The 16,084-nt window shown below is 35.2% G+C and overlaps 1 protein-coding gene across 2 annotated transcripts in view; it reads left to right on the forward strand.

Moving 5' to 3' along the window:
* Window positions 1-16,084, forward strand: part of Sos (Son of sevenless guanine nucleotide exchange factor) — a 157,282-nt gene that overhangs the window by 133,868 nt on the left and 7,330 nt on the right. For both annotated transcript variants that reach the window (XM_089090363.1, XM_089090362.1), the window contains exons 22-25: window positions 3,545-3,818; window positions 7,917-8,077; window positions 10,458-10,678; window positions 14,299-14,482. In XM_089090363.1, coding sequence (XP_088946489.1) covers window positions 3,545-3,818; window positions 7,917-8,077; window positions 10,458-10,678; window positions 14,299-14,482 — 840 coding nt within the window. The remainder of the gene's footprint in view (window positions 1-3,544; window positions 3,819-7,916; window positions 8,078-10,457; window positions 10,679-14,298; window positions 14,483-16,084) is intronic.

Genomic DNA, 16,084 nt, shown 5'->3' on the forward strand with positions numbered 1-16,084 from the left:
CGTTAGTAATCCTTCGAGAACTAAACCCAGTGATCATCGAATACATAAAGAAAGAAAAGAAGAAACTAAAAGAAAAGAAGTATGCTAAACCCAGTAATCATCGAATACATAAAGAAAGAAAAGAAGAAACGAAAAGAAAAGAAGTTTGCTAAATCCAGTGATCATCGCATACATAAAGAAAGAAAAAAAGAAACAAAAAGAAAAGAAGTATGCTAAACCCAGTGATCATCGAATACATAAAGAAAGAAAAGAAGAAACGCTACCCTCTAGTTACGTTACTAATTCAAAATATGAAAGTGGGAATTGTTTGTCATTCCGGGTTACCATAAGATGTGCCATTCTTCTATCAAATAGACTAATTTTTCGATAACATGCATTTCCGGCTTTTATGATTTATTTTTATATTTTGACTCAGAGTGGTTAACGTATTGTGTGTTGGGTCAATAAAATTGATATAGAAGGTCCTCAGAAGTCATAACAAAGCCGGAATACTTTTAGTTTCTAGTGTCCGGATGTCATTGTCTTCTATCTAGAAAAAGAGTTATGGGACTGCAGCATCAAAATAGAATAATATTTGCTTCCAAGTTCAACGTCGAAAATGTGGAAATCGACAAGCAGAACTCAAATTTCTTTAGGATATTATTAAATATAATTTAATTAAAATTATAAATAATATCTTATAGAATTTTAATCTTCCTTTTGAAGTCTTCATTATTAGTAATTTTTCACTAGTTGCACATATTTCTTTTTATTTACTGGCCTTAGTGCCAAACTACGTCTTAGTAAACTATTACCCTCAGAAACTCACCGCTGCACAAAGCGTTCTAAAGCAGACGTAGCAACATAAATACGTATTAGTTTTGAGGTATTTATAAACTGTATATTCTATTTCATTTTTATTATTATTTATCTAAGTCTAAATATTTATTCCTGCGAGAAACTTGTAATTGTAATTTGTCATAGTAATAGTAAGCTCAGTAATAATAAGCTCATTTGACCAACAAATAAATAGTATCTATTCAGTTTGTGCTGGTTATCATTCTTAGATAACTTCATTTTAATATTTAAAAAATTTGTGCTTATATCTGTTGAATAAAAAAATTACTTTACTAAAAATAATCTAAAAAACGTGTTTACGTATGAATTTGGGAATAATGAATTTACTTAGTATTTTAGATTAGAATAAATTTAAAATCTAATCGAATCTAACATTAACGAATTTAGTAAAATTTAATGTAATCTAAAATTTATATTAAAAAAAAAAAAACCATAAACAAAAATGTGGATGGCAGACGTCGGTACAAGTGATTTTCTAATTGAATTCACTTCATTATCTTTATTGCTCAAACGAACGCACAAAAGTCTACAAAATAAACCGAGAAAACTATGCCAAACTAAGGCCTAAAAAGAGAAAACAACCACAAAAAAAACTACTGAGCCATGCACCGATAATATGTATTCAACTTGTATAAACTAAAAATAAAGCCACTATGGCATTCTTCAACCTGGAGTTCAAGCTCAATCGTCCCATATGGTGAAACCAGCTGTTTATTGCTAGTACAAGGGTGTTTATTACTTGTCACACAAAGCAGAAATGTCACATACAAGTATTATAATGAGTGTATATTATCGTTACTAGTATCCAAAGAGTGTGATAAACTTATAAGAGTGGAAACTGGTTCCTATGTTTAAAGGAAAAATCACCAGTGCCATCTAGGTTTTGACGACTTCAAAATGCCGCATACCTATCTTGCCAGGTACTTCGAAATGCAGGTGAGGATAAAGAAAGCAAAATTGTGTCCTCAGTAGGCCAACCAGCCTAAAGTAAAATAGCCTACCAAGAGTTTCCCAAATTAAACTAGACCTACTTTGTGCGGACAAAATTTTGTCTTCAAATTATTTTGAAGAACAAAAATATGCTAATTAATTGCAGAGAAGCTCTGATCCTCTAACTTTGCAATTTTATTTTTTTAAATCTTTAATTTTTTTCACATCTTCAGCTTTTTTATGTAATCGCCAGACTATCATTGGGGCTAAAACTTTTTTCTCATTATCGCCGATAATTTGCTATTAATGGTCCATACTAATTTGCCGAAAATCCAACTCTTATAAGTTTCCCATTGTGTGTCTCCGGGGTTGACAATACCCCCCTTAGCTCCTGGGGCAAGGGCTGTAAGTTATGCAAGTTCCACAATGTTAACATACAAGGTTGTTTTTTTGTTTTTGTTTTTTCGGGAAAAGTGCGTCATTAGCACTTTACTGAAAACAAATTACACTATACAAATTTTTTTATATTTGTAGTTTGAAAAATAAAAATGAAAAAAAATTAGGAATTGCTAAGTTTCCAGGGATTAATAACATTCTAAATTAGGTATTCAGTTTATTTTTATTAGTTCATTCCTATCATCTTGATTGTTATAGTGATTTATGTTTATTTGTCATTGGTGTTTTAAAAAACAAAACAAACTGCTCAAGAAACAAATACAGAGTTTTCAATAAACCACAAATGACGTAAAAGGCTTTAGAACTATTACGGTTAGAGAAGGGGGAAGGGGGCATTAGCTAAACTCCTGCTTACAGTAATTTTTGTTCGTTTGAAGATTTATTTATTCATGCATATCAGTATCAGTCGTCTTTATGTTTGATATGATTCATTTATTTTTCAATTGTAATTTCAGGTCGTTTTAAGTTGGAAATATTATTGGGCTTTATTTCTGCTGGTCTTAAGTTTTAAATGGATCTTCACTTTCCTCAAAAAAAAACTTCTTTTTATGAGAGTTTTTTTTAAAATTAATTCTCCAAAGAGAAGGCAATGCAAGAACACGGGGGACACATGTAAACACGGACAAGAATACGGTTTCCCAATTTGTTTCTATTGTTTTGGACAGGAGAAGTGCCCTCGTGGGTGTGACACTGTCCATAATGGAAAATTGATATATTAAATACAAGAAGAAAACTTAATATCCTAACTACAGACACTCAACAATACGGTATATTTACCAAAAGCAAGAATCTCACTCTTTGACGCATTAAATTGAAGGCTATTTTCTACCTAAGGCCAAGTTGCAATCAAATGAAAATATCATTAGCGTAATTGAGTATGAAAATATTAAAAATAAAAGTTTTCATTGTAAAAAGGAAAGGTACTCTAATAACAACACTATGTCAATTCTAATTAATGAATTCTCTCTTCTTTTTTTCTCTTTCTCTTTCTTTTTCTTGGTCCTTCTCTCATCCTTTCTCTCCCTCTTTCTATCTCTCTCACACTCTTCCTTCTCTTTGTTTCTCCCTTTCGATTATTTTTTTCCCTCCCTACTCTATAGATCTCTCTGCCTCTCTTTCTTTCTCGCCTTCTCCTTAAGAAGTATTTAGTTTTCTTTCTTTTTTGGTTCCCTATATTTTCAGGAACTCATTTGCAACATCTAGCGGTAAGATTCAGTTGTATGCTTTAAAGTGGAAATCTGAAAAAGAAATTAAGCTCGAGTTATTTGGTTTTGCTTCTTAACAATTTGGTTATGCTTTGTATTCCAATTTTCTTTTTCAGCCTAGGAAGTGGCCCGAGTCAAGGTTGAAGTCACCTGGAATCAAACCCAAAAGTATGATCTTACGAAGTGTTCCACCAGCACTCCAATCCCTACAGTCCATAATGTCAGGAAGTCGCACAAATATTCAAGATGACAACGGACCCCATAGTGGAGACTTAACCTCTATAAATGAAAGCTCAAGGGGGGGTACACCGTCTACACCAGGAACGCCGCTAACACCGCCTCAAATCAATGATCCTGTTTTTGCATCTGTAATCATTGGACATAATGCAGGTATTATTCATTTTGTTGAAAAACTATATATTTAATTTTATTGTTTTGTAATTTTTTTTTTATTTATAACGGCCTGAAAGAAAAAAAAACTAATATTAATATTCATACGCTGTCAATTTTTATTCAATGTAAAGCTAGTCTGTTAGACAAACCTAGACAAATTTATTCTGTTTTTTATTGTTTCTTGATAGAGCTCTCTTTCTCTCCGTCGTTCTGTGGTTGTTGTAGATAGCATTGTTGTAGATTGGTTGTTGTAGTGACAATACTGAAAGATAGCGTAATGGAGATCTGGGGCAGAGGAAGTTTGATTGGCAGGTAGTTTCGTAGTCTTTTTCGGAGTTTTTTTTTTATTATTATTAATTCTCCAAAGAGAAGGCAATGCAAGAACACGGAGGACACATGTAAACACGGGCAAGAAATACGGTTTCCCAATTTTTGTTAGACAAGTTTGACAGGAGGTAGATGGCAACTGTTTATTGTGGCCGTTTCCTTGTTGCAATTGTTAACCAGCAATCCTATGTGGTTGACCGCATATCTTCTAGATATTAGGCTCGTTCTTTTGCACTAAGATCTTACCTGTAAGATCTCACATCTTTCTGAAAAGATTTCCGTTCTTTTAACTCATCTTTGTTCTAAGATCTTACAGCTCACTGATCTTAGCAAAAAGTGTGTGAAAGACGCCATCTTTGTGCCATATAGAACTTTGATGATATACTCATCATTGATCTTAGACCGGTGATCAGAGCAGAATGATGAAAGACGTTTGTAAAAGAACGGTATAAGATGTAAGATCTTTGTGCTAAGATTTCACTTTTAAGCGTTCTTTGTCAAAAGATGTAGGATCTTAGCACAAAGATGAGTAAAAGAACGCCCTTATTGGCTCAAACACTGATAATGCTTGATTCACTGGGGTGCTATTAAACATTATCCCATCCTTATCTCTTATGCTATTGTTTTATTTGGTTATATATGTATTTTATGTTTTGTCGGGATCTCATCCTATAGGTTAATACAGTGACAATGAGGTAGACCCACTAAATACATAAGAAGGCAAGGTGCTTGTAGTGCATTCTATTAGAAGGCGTGGTGCTCTTTTGTTGGTTTGTTTTTCTTTCTTTTTTTTATTTTTTTTTTTTACGAATAGTAATTACGGTATGGCTATAGTTTGTTTGCACTACAAAGCTATATCATCTTTTTTTTTTAGTTTTAGCTCTCTTTAAAATCGCCCTGTACTTACAAACAGGAGGGATAGGAGTATTCCCTCTCCAAAATTGGTTCAAGCCCCCCCCCGCCCGCCAGGACCAGCCTTCTTATACCCCCTTTTTGTACCAAAGATTAATAATATGAAGCTCTGGGAATTTATGAGCAAAATTATTGTCTTCTATTGTCTCTTTATTTATAACCACAGATGCAAAATAAATAAAGATGGAATAACTTAAGAAATAAGGAAACAAAACAACAAGAGGAAGGCGCACAATTAGCGAAAAAATCGGATAAGGTGATTGTGAGGTGACTTGCGGATAAGCCCTATGTTTACTGAATAGGATTGGAGTTCAAGAAGGGTTCATCATTCTAGCTTCTGATGTGACTTGATACAAGCTCCAAAGATTATTCGAACTGAGGAACAGTCATCGCTCATAAAACTAGGGTAGTTTGGCTACACTCAGTTCAACATTGTACCTTAATTCCATCTGTCTAATATGCTTTGTCATTTATCATGTGGAGTTGTAGTAATATAGTCAGTTAAAAGCATTCCCAAGAAGTTCTTTTTTATCTGTTGGTAATTTTTATTCCTCAATTATTCTGTTTCTAAACGTTTAATATTGTCTCTCTCTTTCTCTTTTTTTGTTCATTAGAAATAAATCAACTTTTATTATTACATAGAGTGGCCTTTTCATTTAAAGAGAACGGAAAAAATCCTAGGCTCTCGTCAATCTGCTGATGATATAGTGGCCTTGCAGATAAGTGGAGTGTACCGCACGAGAGGAATTCACTCCTCCTCAAATTTCTCTGAAGAGTACGATGCTCCTGGAATGTTTAATAATATAAATCTTAAAGTGAAATCCTTTCAGTTTGAACACCACCCTTCTCCAAGGGTTTCACCTGTTTGCAGTAAATAGACTTGTGAATTGCTTGTTGATTGCTCGTTCTAGAAAATGAATCGATTTAAATCAAAGTCTGCATTCGCCAATTTGATTAAAAGTGAAGTAAATATAGCACGCGTGTCTCTTTTAATACAGATAAGAAAGAGGTTTAAGTACACACGTGTCCGTTCCTTAAGGAGGGGGATTCTATGATGGGAGGGATGAATAATCAGAAGAATTTAATGTTTAGGTAACTATTTTCCATTACTCTAGGGGTTCTTTAGCCCAGTGTAGATATTACTTCTAATCCTCTAGCTTCTTCTCCATTGTGCAGGTATGTTAGGAAATCCAAACTTAGATTTTCTAGTCTTTCATTCTACTCATAAACCGATCAATAAATGATTCGTTCTTCTCTGGTGGTCTTAGCCCCTTATTCCAAATATATGATAGTCCTCATCCATCTAATAACGCTTTTATTCCAAACGGCCACCAGATAAACTGCATTTGTTACCCTATCGTCTGGCTTACAACTTTTAGCTAGGACCGTGCCATTTGCGCCAGATTATTTCAAGCGAAAACAATTCTTTCACCTTTTACAGCCTGATTATGCAACGTTTATATGGAGACAAGACCGTACCCAGAGGGGGTGGGGGGGGGGGGGTGAGGAGGGTTTGACCCCCCCCCTCCCGAAATGTTTGTCTGACTCGTACATACGTAACAAAAATGGATACAAACAAAAAAAATTTATTCTTTTTTTTGTGTAATCCCCCTCCCCCGAAAAAAACCTGGACACGGGCCTGTATGGAGACCAATTTAGCTTGTAAAGTGTAGAACCTCTATTGATTTGAACTCTGCTACTGGGTCATGCCACCAAAGCTTAGTTCTGTAATGTATTGTAGATCACACAAACAGTATGAGTAACTGATAAGAGCCGTATCTTCCGCAATCTAACATGGAAAGATAGGTATTGAAAATTCCTTGTGCCAAACGAAGCGTAGTGGCTGGCGAAAGCATTAAAAGTGTCTCTAAATAAGTTGAAATTTTAACAGAACTGGATAATTGATATGATATAGGGCTAGCCTAATCTATATATTTATAGCACTTTGAGGTAAAGTCTCTGTGTAAGTAATAAATAACCCATACTGGTTTTGTTCTAAGAACTAATTTATCTCAATAGGCCTATCCAGGCTGCAAAGAGTAGGCCTAGGTTTAAACTTGTAGGACTACTAGTTCAATAGTTTTGGGCTCTTTACCTTCACCCGCTTTTCAAACTGCCTAAAAAGACAAGTATTTATTTGTTTAGTGTAGGCTAATCTACTGTTTACAGGACACATATGCCTACTCTGCCTAGCCTTATAATTTCGTCAGATGCTAGATGTTGTTTTTTTTTAGGGGGGGGGGACACTAGCGTGGGTTTCCACTCTTATTAGTTACTCATACTCTTTGGGTCGCACTTCAGTACTAAAAACGATTTTATGCATCTTTAAATATTTTATGCTTGAAAGAGTTGAATTTCGTAGAAGTTGATGAATCTATTTCCACTTTCTCAGTAATCTATTTTGTATGCTAGTTCCAACCACTTCTTGCTGGCAACCTTTCTCCCCGATATAAAAATTTTCACTTTCTTTTAGATCATTAACTTTAGAGTAAAATTTAAATTTTCGTCCTTATTTCCTCGCAAAGATCCCTCTAAACAGAATTATTTCTAGTACTATTTAATATCTTTTTTTACCTCTTATTTACCAAATGCTTTCTTACATTTGAGTAACTATAGCCTCAGAAATAAAAATTGGTTTATCTATTACTGTTACTTTTTATCGGAAATTACCGAAACTACAAACATCAAAAATAATAATTGCCTGAAAATTGAAAATAAACCAAAATTGTATTTTCTTCTTTGTTTGTCTTCATATGCATTTTGTTGGTGCTTTGGTTGTTGTATCTGAAAGTTTGTTTCATGCCTGTCTAATTATTTCTTTCTTTCTTTTTTTTACTATTTCTATTGCTATTTCAGGGAATAATTTGTCTCCAGGTAGCCCAAGGTTCTCTCGCACATTTGAGAACTTATCCCGATTTGGACACGCCTCACTGCCCTCATCCTATGGAGCTGTTCCACCGCCGCTACCACCCAGAACAAGAAGAGGCGATTCTTACACTGGAGACATCTCGCCCAAAGTAAGATTTGCATATACATGAATGCCACTGCACAGATTTTAAATGAATAGATTAAAAAAAGCTTCGTCATACTAATAATAATCCATAACATAACTGGTGACCTTACACAGGCTTCAAGTTCGCGATTATAAACTTTGTGATATTTTCGACGAATATGAATACCATGCAACGCTGGTTAAACAAAAAAAAAATTAAAATAAATCCTAATTTTATATACTACATATAATGAAAAATTTATTAAAACAGATGTAATAGTTTTTTTTAAGTCTATTTTGTAGTCCATATTTTTGCTGAATAAGATTGGAGTTCAAGAAGGGTTCATCATTCTAGCTTCTGATGTGACCTGATACAAGCTCCAAAGATTATTCGAACTGAGGAACAGTCATCGCTCATAAAAGTAGGGTAGTTTGGCTACACTCAGTTCAACATTGTACCTTAATTTTATCTGTCTAATAGGCTTTATTATTTATCTTGTGGGTTTGTAGTAATTAGGTCATTGAAAAGTGTTCTTAAGAAGTTTTCTATTATCTGTTAATAATTTTTACTCCTTAATTGGTCTGTTTCTAACGATTTAATATTCTCTCTTTGTCTCTTTTTACGCCAATTGGCTGTAATAATACTGCATTTAAGGGTCTAAAGGCCACTTCCTCTTGATATGACAGGCAAGAGTCCCCCTGATGTATGCTTATTTTTATAAGCATATGCTACATATATTTGTTTTGATGAAAGAGCATACTGGTTTTCGTATTGATAAGCGATCTGGCTTTGAATACCAGCCTGTTATGGTTAAACAAAATCTGACACTTTCAAAATTTTACGGATGGCGTTATATACGGTGTGTTACATACATTGTTAAATAATGGTTCGGCGTTATCATGCCTTCTCGATAATTTTTCTGTCATTATAACTTCCTAGTGGACTATATAACTTACCTGATTATACATAATGAGGTAAGTTATATATAACTTACCTCATTATAACTTACCTGACTCGACGTGTGTGCATTTCCTGATTCGAAACTAACACGTTTAAAGACAGTGTTTTTTTTAAAGGTGTTTCTTCGTTGTCAGAATTAAAACATTGAATTGTCGTTATCTTATGTGATACATGTGTTTAGAATGCAGTCTTTATTTCGGGCCAACAATCGAAATGTTTGTGATTGTTTTACTTCCGATATAAACAATGAAAACAAGGCTCCTCTAGAGTCATTGATGGCGTATAGAACGTCGAATCGTGATTACCCGAGATTACACCTACCCTTGCGACAGCTAGGATTGAACCTGGGGCCCTAACCTTCACAAACGTTTACAACATGCTTCAAATATGACTATAGACTTAATATATATTGCTTCAGGAATTGCAAAAAAGGTTGCTAGGGTAGTGTGAGAGCTCCAAGGTATTTGTTCAGAGTAGCTGATTCTCGCCATTGATGGTAGAGTGTAAAGTACTTGGAGTCAGCTGTAACTTCACCGTGGTTAGCTACAGTTGAAATACCAAAGGCACAGTGACATACCAGCAACTCAAATGATAGAATTTCGACTCGAAATTTCATAGGGTAGGCAAAAAAATTCGTTAACCCTGGTTAGTGTACTTCCAAAACTGCACTCTGTGGAAAATTTTACATCGTGCAGTCATTGCAGTTTATGAAAATATAGTTTAAACCATTTTGAAACTAACACCCGCTGAAACCAACTAAGATATTGACCCCACAAAAATATTCACTAAAATATCAAAATTTTACGTGTGGAAATTTGCGCGCTTGGAAATCGTTGCGAGCAAGTGAAAGAGACAAAAATTCTGCTAGTGTTAGAGGTCTGAATGCCATTTGATCGGAGTGAGGGCCATTTACGGGGACAGAAGTCACTGCCTGCTGTGCTAGGTGAGTGAAGGAGGGAGGCTTTGTGGAATTTTTGGCTAGTATTAGGCCTACATCTCAGGAGTCAGCTGGTTAATGGCCATAAAATCAGAGTTTTGACTTTAATAAACATGGCTCAGACAAGTTTAACTTACCGTAATGGAGAGTTCTATCAAATGCTGCTAATGTTGACCCTTGTGTCTGGTAAGAAATATTTATAAAAGCAGAAAATTTGAAAATATGGAGGGGAAAGGAATTTGTCTTGTTTCATGAGAGTTTATTCCATTCGATTTTATTTAATTAGGAATGGAAGTAAGGTAAGGGTGACTTAGAGGGTTACCACACCTCCCCTCAAACAAGCGTCCAAAATGTCCTATAAATTTTAGTCTTAGAATAGTTTTCATAATTTTAACTTTCTTTGTATCTCTACTTCAACCATATCTTCGAACTTCAAGTGACTTGTGATTGTGATCTTGAGTAGCCTAGAAGTGTTCTGATTTATTATGATCTATCTAATTTTTTAAGGTGAAACAAGCTCCAGATGCTCCTCAGCTTCCTCCACGAGATGTATCCCCACCACCTCCTTTGCCGCCAAGAAGGGATATTAGTGGAATAAATTTAGCAAGAGCACATTCTGTAGCAACGCTACCATCAAGATATTTACCTTCCCATGGAGCTGTTGCTGCTCCTTCCAGTCCTAGTCTTAATCGTCAACCAAGCCGACAAAGAACAGAATTTGGATCAAGGTAGCAAATACTTTCGGAGCTATATTGGGGCTATAGCAAATATTATCGGGGCTATAGGTTCTGGTAGTCATTACTATCCCAAATAAAAAAAAAAAAAATGTTTATTCTGCCAACAAGGGGTTTAAGTTTGAACAAATGTAATGTAAGCTAGAACTGTTTCGTAGTCTTTGTGAATATTTAATTGAATAAGTAATGATAGATGCGTCCCTTTTTGTTTTTTTTTCTTTGTTTTTTTTTCTTTTGCCTCATCATACAGGATGGACAGTTGTAGAAAGTTGGGAGAAGGCCCATTTATCTATAATGTGTGAGTTTTATGGTCGTCAAGTTTGGAGCGGCATTATTTCAACACATTCGTAAAATATATTAGAAAACGATATAAAATAATTCAGTATCTGGTTTGTAGACTTCAGTAACCGTAGTTATCCTAAATAAAGGAGGTTTGCCCTCCCGAGAATAGCGAATAAGCGTCAGCCAAGCTGAAGAACAGAAGTTGGAAAGGTAGAAAATAGCTGAAATCTTGGCTGTAGGCCCTGGGCAGTCGTAATTTCTTAAAAGTTGTTTTTTTTTCCCTCTTTCTTTAATCAAGCTCTTTGATTGTGGTTGTATTCAATTTCGGTTTCTCTCCTTCGAAAAGAACTAGCGACGAATAGGTCGTTGCCATATATTATTTTATGCTTCTTGATAAGCTTGGTATAGGTTTTTACTTAGATTGACATCATTAAATGTCATTAGCTTTTGGCGTTGCTAAAGCTAGAAAAAAAAAAGAAAACTCCAGTTGATGAAAGTGATGAAAGTGATCTTTTGTTTTTCATTGTTTTTTTTTGCTTTTTATAGTGTGACTATAAAATAAACTTCTCTTGTAATAGTTTTTTGTCTAATGTTTTTCCTTAATATTCGTTTTGACGTTGAATAGCTTAATATTATTTTAATGTTTAAAATATATAAACTTCATACTTTATGTATGCTACAAAGCAACATTTAACTGTATAAACCCAATAAGTATGCCTATCAAGGTGTTTTTCAGAAATTTGCTTCTGAGGGGGTGTGGGGTAATATATTTCTAGAGAATGTTGTGCCTTGGTCTAATGTTAACATGTATCCTAGCTAAGCAGCATTTAAGCTAATTTAGCAATAAAACGAATTGTAAAAAAGACCAATAAAGATTGATAACATTGAACCATAGAAAACTTTTTTTTTGTGCCTGTGAAAATTAAGAACCATTTAATTCCTTTAGGCCTTGTTTTAGGCTTTGGTATTGCTTTAGGTAATCTAAGAGGATTGTTCATTTAATTTCTGATTGATTTCCAAATCATGCCTGAAATAACCCCGTTCCCGTGAAAATCTGTCTGGAAATCCTCCCATTGAAAATCCAGGCGGAAAATCTACTCGTCCATGGTAAAGTCCTTAAGACATTTCCAACCCCTTTTAAAATTTCCTCCCGGACGATTTCTCCAGAGCATCTCCATAATGTAAAATTGAATCACCTAACAGAAAGTAAGACAAATAAATTGGATTTGGTACAGAAATTCTGGCAAATCTTCCGTGTAAAATTTCCTCTTGAAAGTTCATCCCCGGAAAATCCGCCCTTTGGACCCCCCCCTCCCCCCCGCAGGAAATTCTAGTTCCCTGAAAAATGTCTGTAAAAAAAAATTAAAGTTTATAAATGAAAAAAAAAATGCAATTTGTTGCTGAATATTTTGGTTTCTAACTGAATACCCCCGCCAATTAAATATAAAAAAGGCACAAACAAATTGTTTTCTTGTTATTTGTAAGCGCTAGCAAGTTTAAGGGAGGAGGGCAAACACGTATAACTTATGCTACCCTTAAACCCTTTCTAATGAAAACGATCTTAACACCATACTAACTAGTGCTTCCGTATCTGAGTCCCCTGGACTTGCTCACCCTGTTTGCAAGCACATCCTAGACCATAAGATACTCTCTGAGAGGGTATCTTCTAGAGAATATACCGAATCAGGCTAAGGTCTAGTTATTAAACTGATTAATAGCTATTTACTTATTTTTATCTATGGTAGAATAAAGTCGGTGAACCCTGAATAAACATATAAGGTAAGTGGTATACGCTTACGATGTAATTCAGTGGTGTAATTCCGTCAAAATTCTGGGGGAGGGGGCAAAGTTGGAGCAAATTTTCCCAAATCAAGTGAAAATAGCAGTAAAAACCAAAAAGTGAGCCATTTGGTACCATAAAGGTACTATAATACTACTATTAACAACTCACCGAAGCACCAAGCCGCCTGAGGCCAACACAGCTACGCACGCTCCTCCATCCCAATCTATTTTAAGCCTCCCTTTTTACAGCCTCCCAGGAAGTTCCCATTTCCGTTAAATCTTTCTTTATGACGTCCTCCCACCCCAGACGAGGACGACCTGCTTTCCGTTTAGCCCTAGACGGTTGGCCGAAAAGGACAATCGTCGGCAATCTGTCATCCTTCATCCGCACAACGTGCCCTAGCCACATCAACGTTTCTTTCACTGTAGCTCTAGAAAGCGGTATTGAACCACATTTTTCTTACAGCCTATTGTTTGAAATACGGTCAGTCAGCTGGGTACCCAGAACAGTCCGTAAGCAATTTCTCTGTAAAACATCTAGCAAATCTTCATCCGCTTTTAGGAGCGCCCATGCTTCAGAGCCATATTTGGCCACTGCCATCACTGTAGCTTCTAATATTCTAATAAGTACTATATTACTATTAGAATAAGGTATTATATAGTACTATAAAGATACTCTATAGTAATATAAAGGTAAATATGTACTAAAGAAAACTGATCCGCTTCTGTTGATGCTTGAATTATGCAGGCTTATCTTAGTTTTGACAAGATTTTTGAAGAAACTAAATTTCAGCGGGGAGGGGCAAACTTATTTTTGAAAGGGGCAGTTGCCCCCCCCCCCCCTCCTACCCCATATCAAGTTACGCCCCTGATGTAATTATCGTTCAATATTTATTATATCATTTGTTTTATGCCCTAGGTTTTTGAATATCTGCAGAACACTACCATAGTATAGTGCCTTAAAGTTTGTAGGAACTAACGTTCGATTGTGTAGAGTTTTAGATCCATATAAAAAACTGCTGAAGTGTAAACACTGCTTGATATATTAAAAAATAAAAAACTAATATACAAAAAAAAAAACTATTGAAAAAAAATCAAAACCAGTAGATGAAAGAACTATAGTGTGTAAATTAGTGTTCGATAGTTTTTTTTTTTATATAACATCGTGTTTTCTTCTGAGAGGTGCTTTTTATGTAGTGATTATCTCTCAAAGGGAAATTTATACTCGCCATTACTATAATAGACAAACGGTAATTTCAGCTGGGGCGCGAACTTAGGTCTGGGAGCAGCAGAAGTGTCAGAAGAAGGGAGGAGCTGGCAGTGTATTTAGCCTTCAAATGTTTCCTATTGAACTAGCCAACAAGCATAAGTCTTCGACTTCTTTGTTCACTAAGGCGGGGGGTGAAAATAGCTTTTGAACCCTCTCGCGGACGAAATCAAAAAAAAAAAAAAAAAAATCAAGGCTGCAGCTCCAAAAATTATGGTTTTATGATGAAAACAGAATAAACGTTATTATCAATGATCAGTATTAAAGTTCAGCCTTTTTCAAGGACAATTAGCGAAGTGGACCCATTTACTCGTCGTCACTCATCTATGGATGTTCCTTCCAGTATATCACCACTGTCTCCCGGTCTGTTTTCTCCGCTGCCAACAATACCAGCTCATAGTATTTTATACGGAACTGGGACACAATTGCCACCTGTTCCCTCGCCTAGGTCACCAAGCACTATCAAGGTTTGTTTTACCTTCTTATTCATTTGGTAAGAAGGGGGGGGGGTAGTGAAGGGTGATGATTATTAAGGTTTTAAGTCTGTCTTTTTACTCCTTAAACTATTTTACTCATCATCCCGCTATTTCATATTCATATGGTTTGATTTAACCTGGTGTCTGTAGAATGAAAATGTGACTTTAAGGGCCTCGTCGTGTCGTCTTCATTTACAAGCTAAACGAACAATCAGGGTGGGTAGAATGTCTCCTTATTTGGCAAATTTTACATGGATTTCATAGAACAGTCCGCTTTGAATAGTTTCCTCGTAAAACACTCTATATCTGGTTTCGTTTCGTTGATGATATCCTGTCTGTTTTGGAACATGGACAAGAATCTCAAAGAGATGTGTTGGCACATTTGAACTCTTTTGATTCGAATCTCCAGTTCACAATGGAACTCGAAGATTCAGGTTTTCATTGTAAAAACTACTCCTAGCCTTGAATTTTCTATATACAGAAAGCCGACTCATAATGATCGATATCTACATTTCTCTTTCCACCACCCTCCTTCTGTGAAAAGAGGGGTAATAATCTCTTTAGTCGACAGAGTTTTAAAAATTTGTTCCCGTAATCATATAAATTCTAAATTAAACTATGTCAGGGATATTCTTTTCTGTAATGGTTACCCAGTCAAACTTATTGAAAATATAATAGATGATTAAAAAAAAAAAAACACCAAAATAGGGAGCTCGTCCCCTCGATTCAGTTACCCCGGCAATTGAGAAACAAACTTTCATCACTTTACCATACATCCCGAAACTTGGCTATAAACTTGGAAATTCTTTTTAAAAAACATAATCTCTCTGTTTCTTTCAAAACCGAACAAAAAGTTGAACATGTTTTCAACTCAGGAAAGGATAAAACTGACCCAATACTGGGTAGTGGTGTCTACAGAATCCCGTGTTCATGTGGGAAATTTTACATTGGTAGGATCCATCAACAACTAGGTGAACGTTTGCATGAGCACAAGATTTCAATAGATAAGTCCCTGAGATTAAGAAATAACAATGACTACTTTGATTCGGCATTGGCTTCGCATATTTTCGTAAATCCGACCCATCTGGTTCTTTTTGTCGATGCAACCTTAATATCAACTGTAAATGGCCTACCACCAATTTTTAAAGAGGTAATTGTGATAAAAAAAAATACAGGAACCAATATTTAGCAATAAATAGAGATATTGGAGATATTTCGACAGTTACGACGGTTTAATTTTGAAGGACTCAATCAATATTTTCACCCGGTATAACTTGAAAGAACCTATTTGCACATCAAATGATGAACGAATTTGTAGGCCAGCCAGAGCAATAGCAAAAAAAAAGATTATTGCCGAATCATCTTGGTAGTTTTCTTTTTCATTGATTCCAACCTGGTTCTTATATAGTTTCTGTTCTGTCGTGGACAAGTAAACTTCGAAAGGTTTGATTTTCGTTGATTTCTTTTTCTTATCTTTCTTCTTTTCTTTTTTTTTTTTTTAGAACTGAGGTCCTTGTCGAAATATTTGCTTATTTCTTCTCCATGGTTCGCCAATGGCTGATAAGATCCTCTTTTTTTCACCTTTTTTTATTT

The sequence above is a fragment of the Artemia sp. Qi Xiang Cuo genome, chromosome 6 (assembly GCF_049724085.1).
Source record: "Artemia sp. Qi Xiang Cuo chromosome 6, ASM4972408v1, whole genome shotgun sequence".
Classification (NCBI taxonomy): Eukaryota; Metazoa; Arthropoda; class Branchiopoda; order Anostraca; family Artemiidae; genus Artemia; species Artemia sp. Qi Xiang Cuo.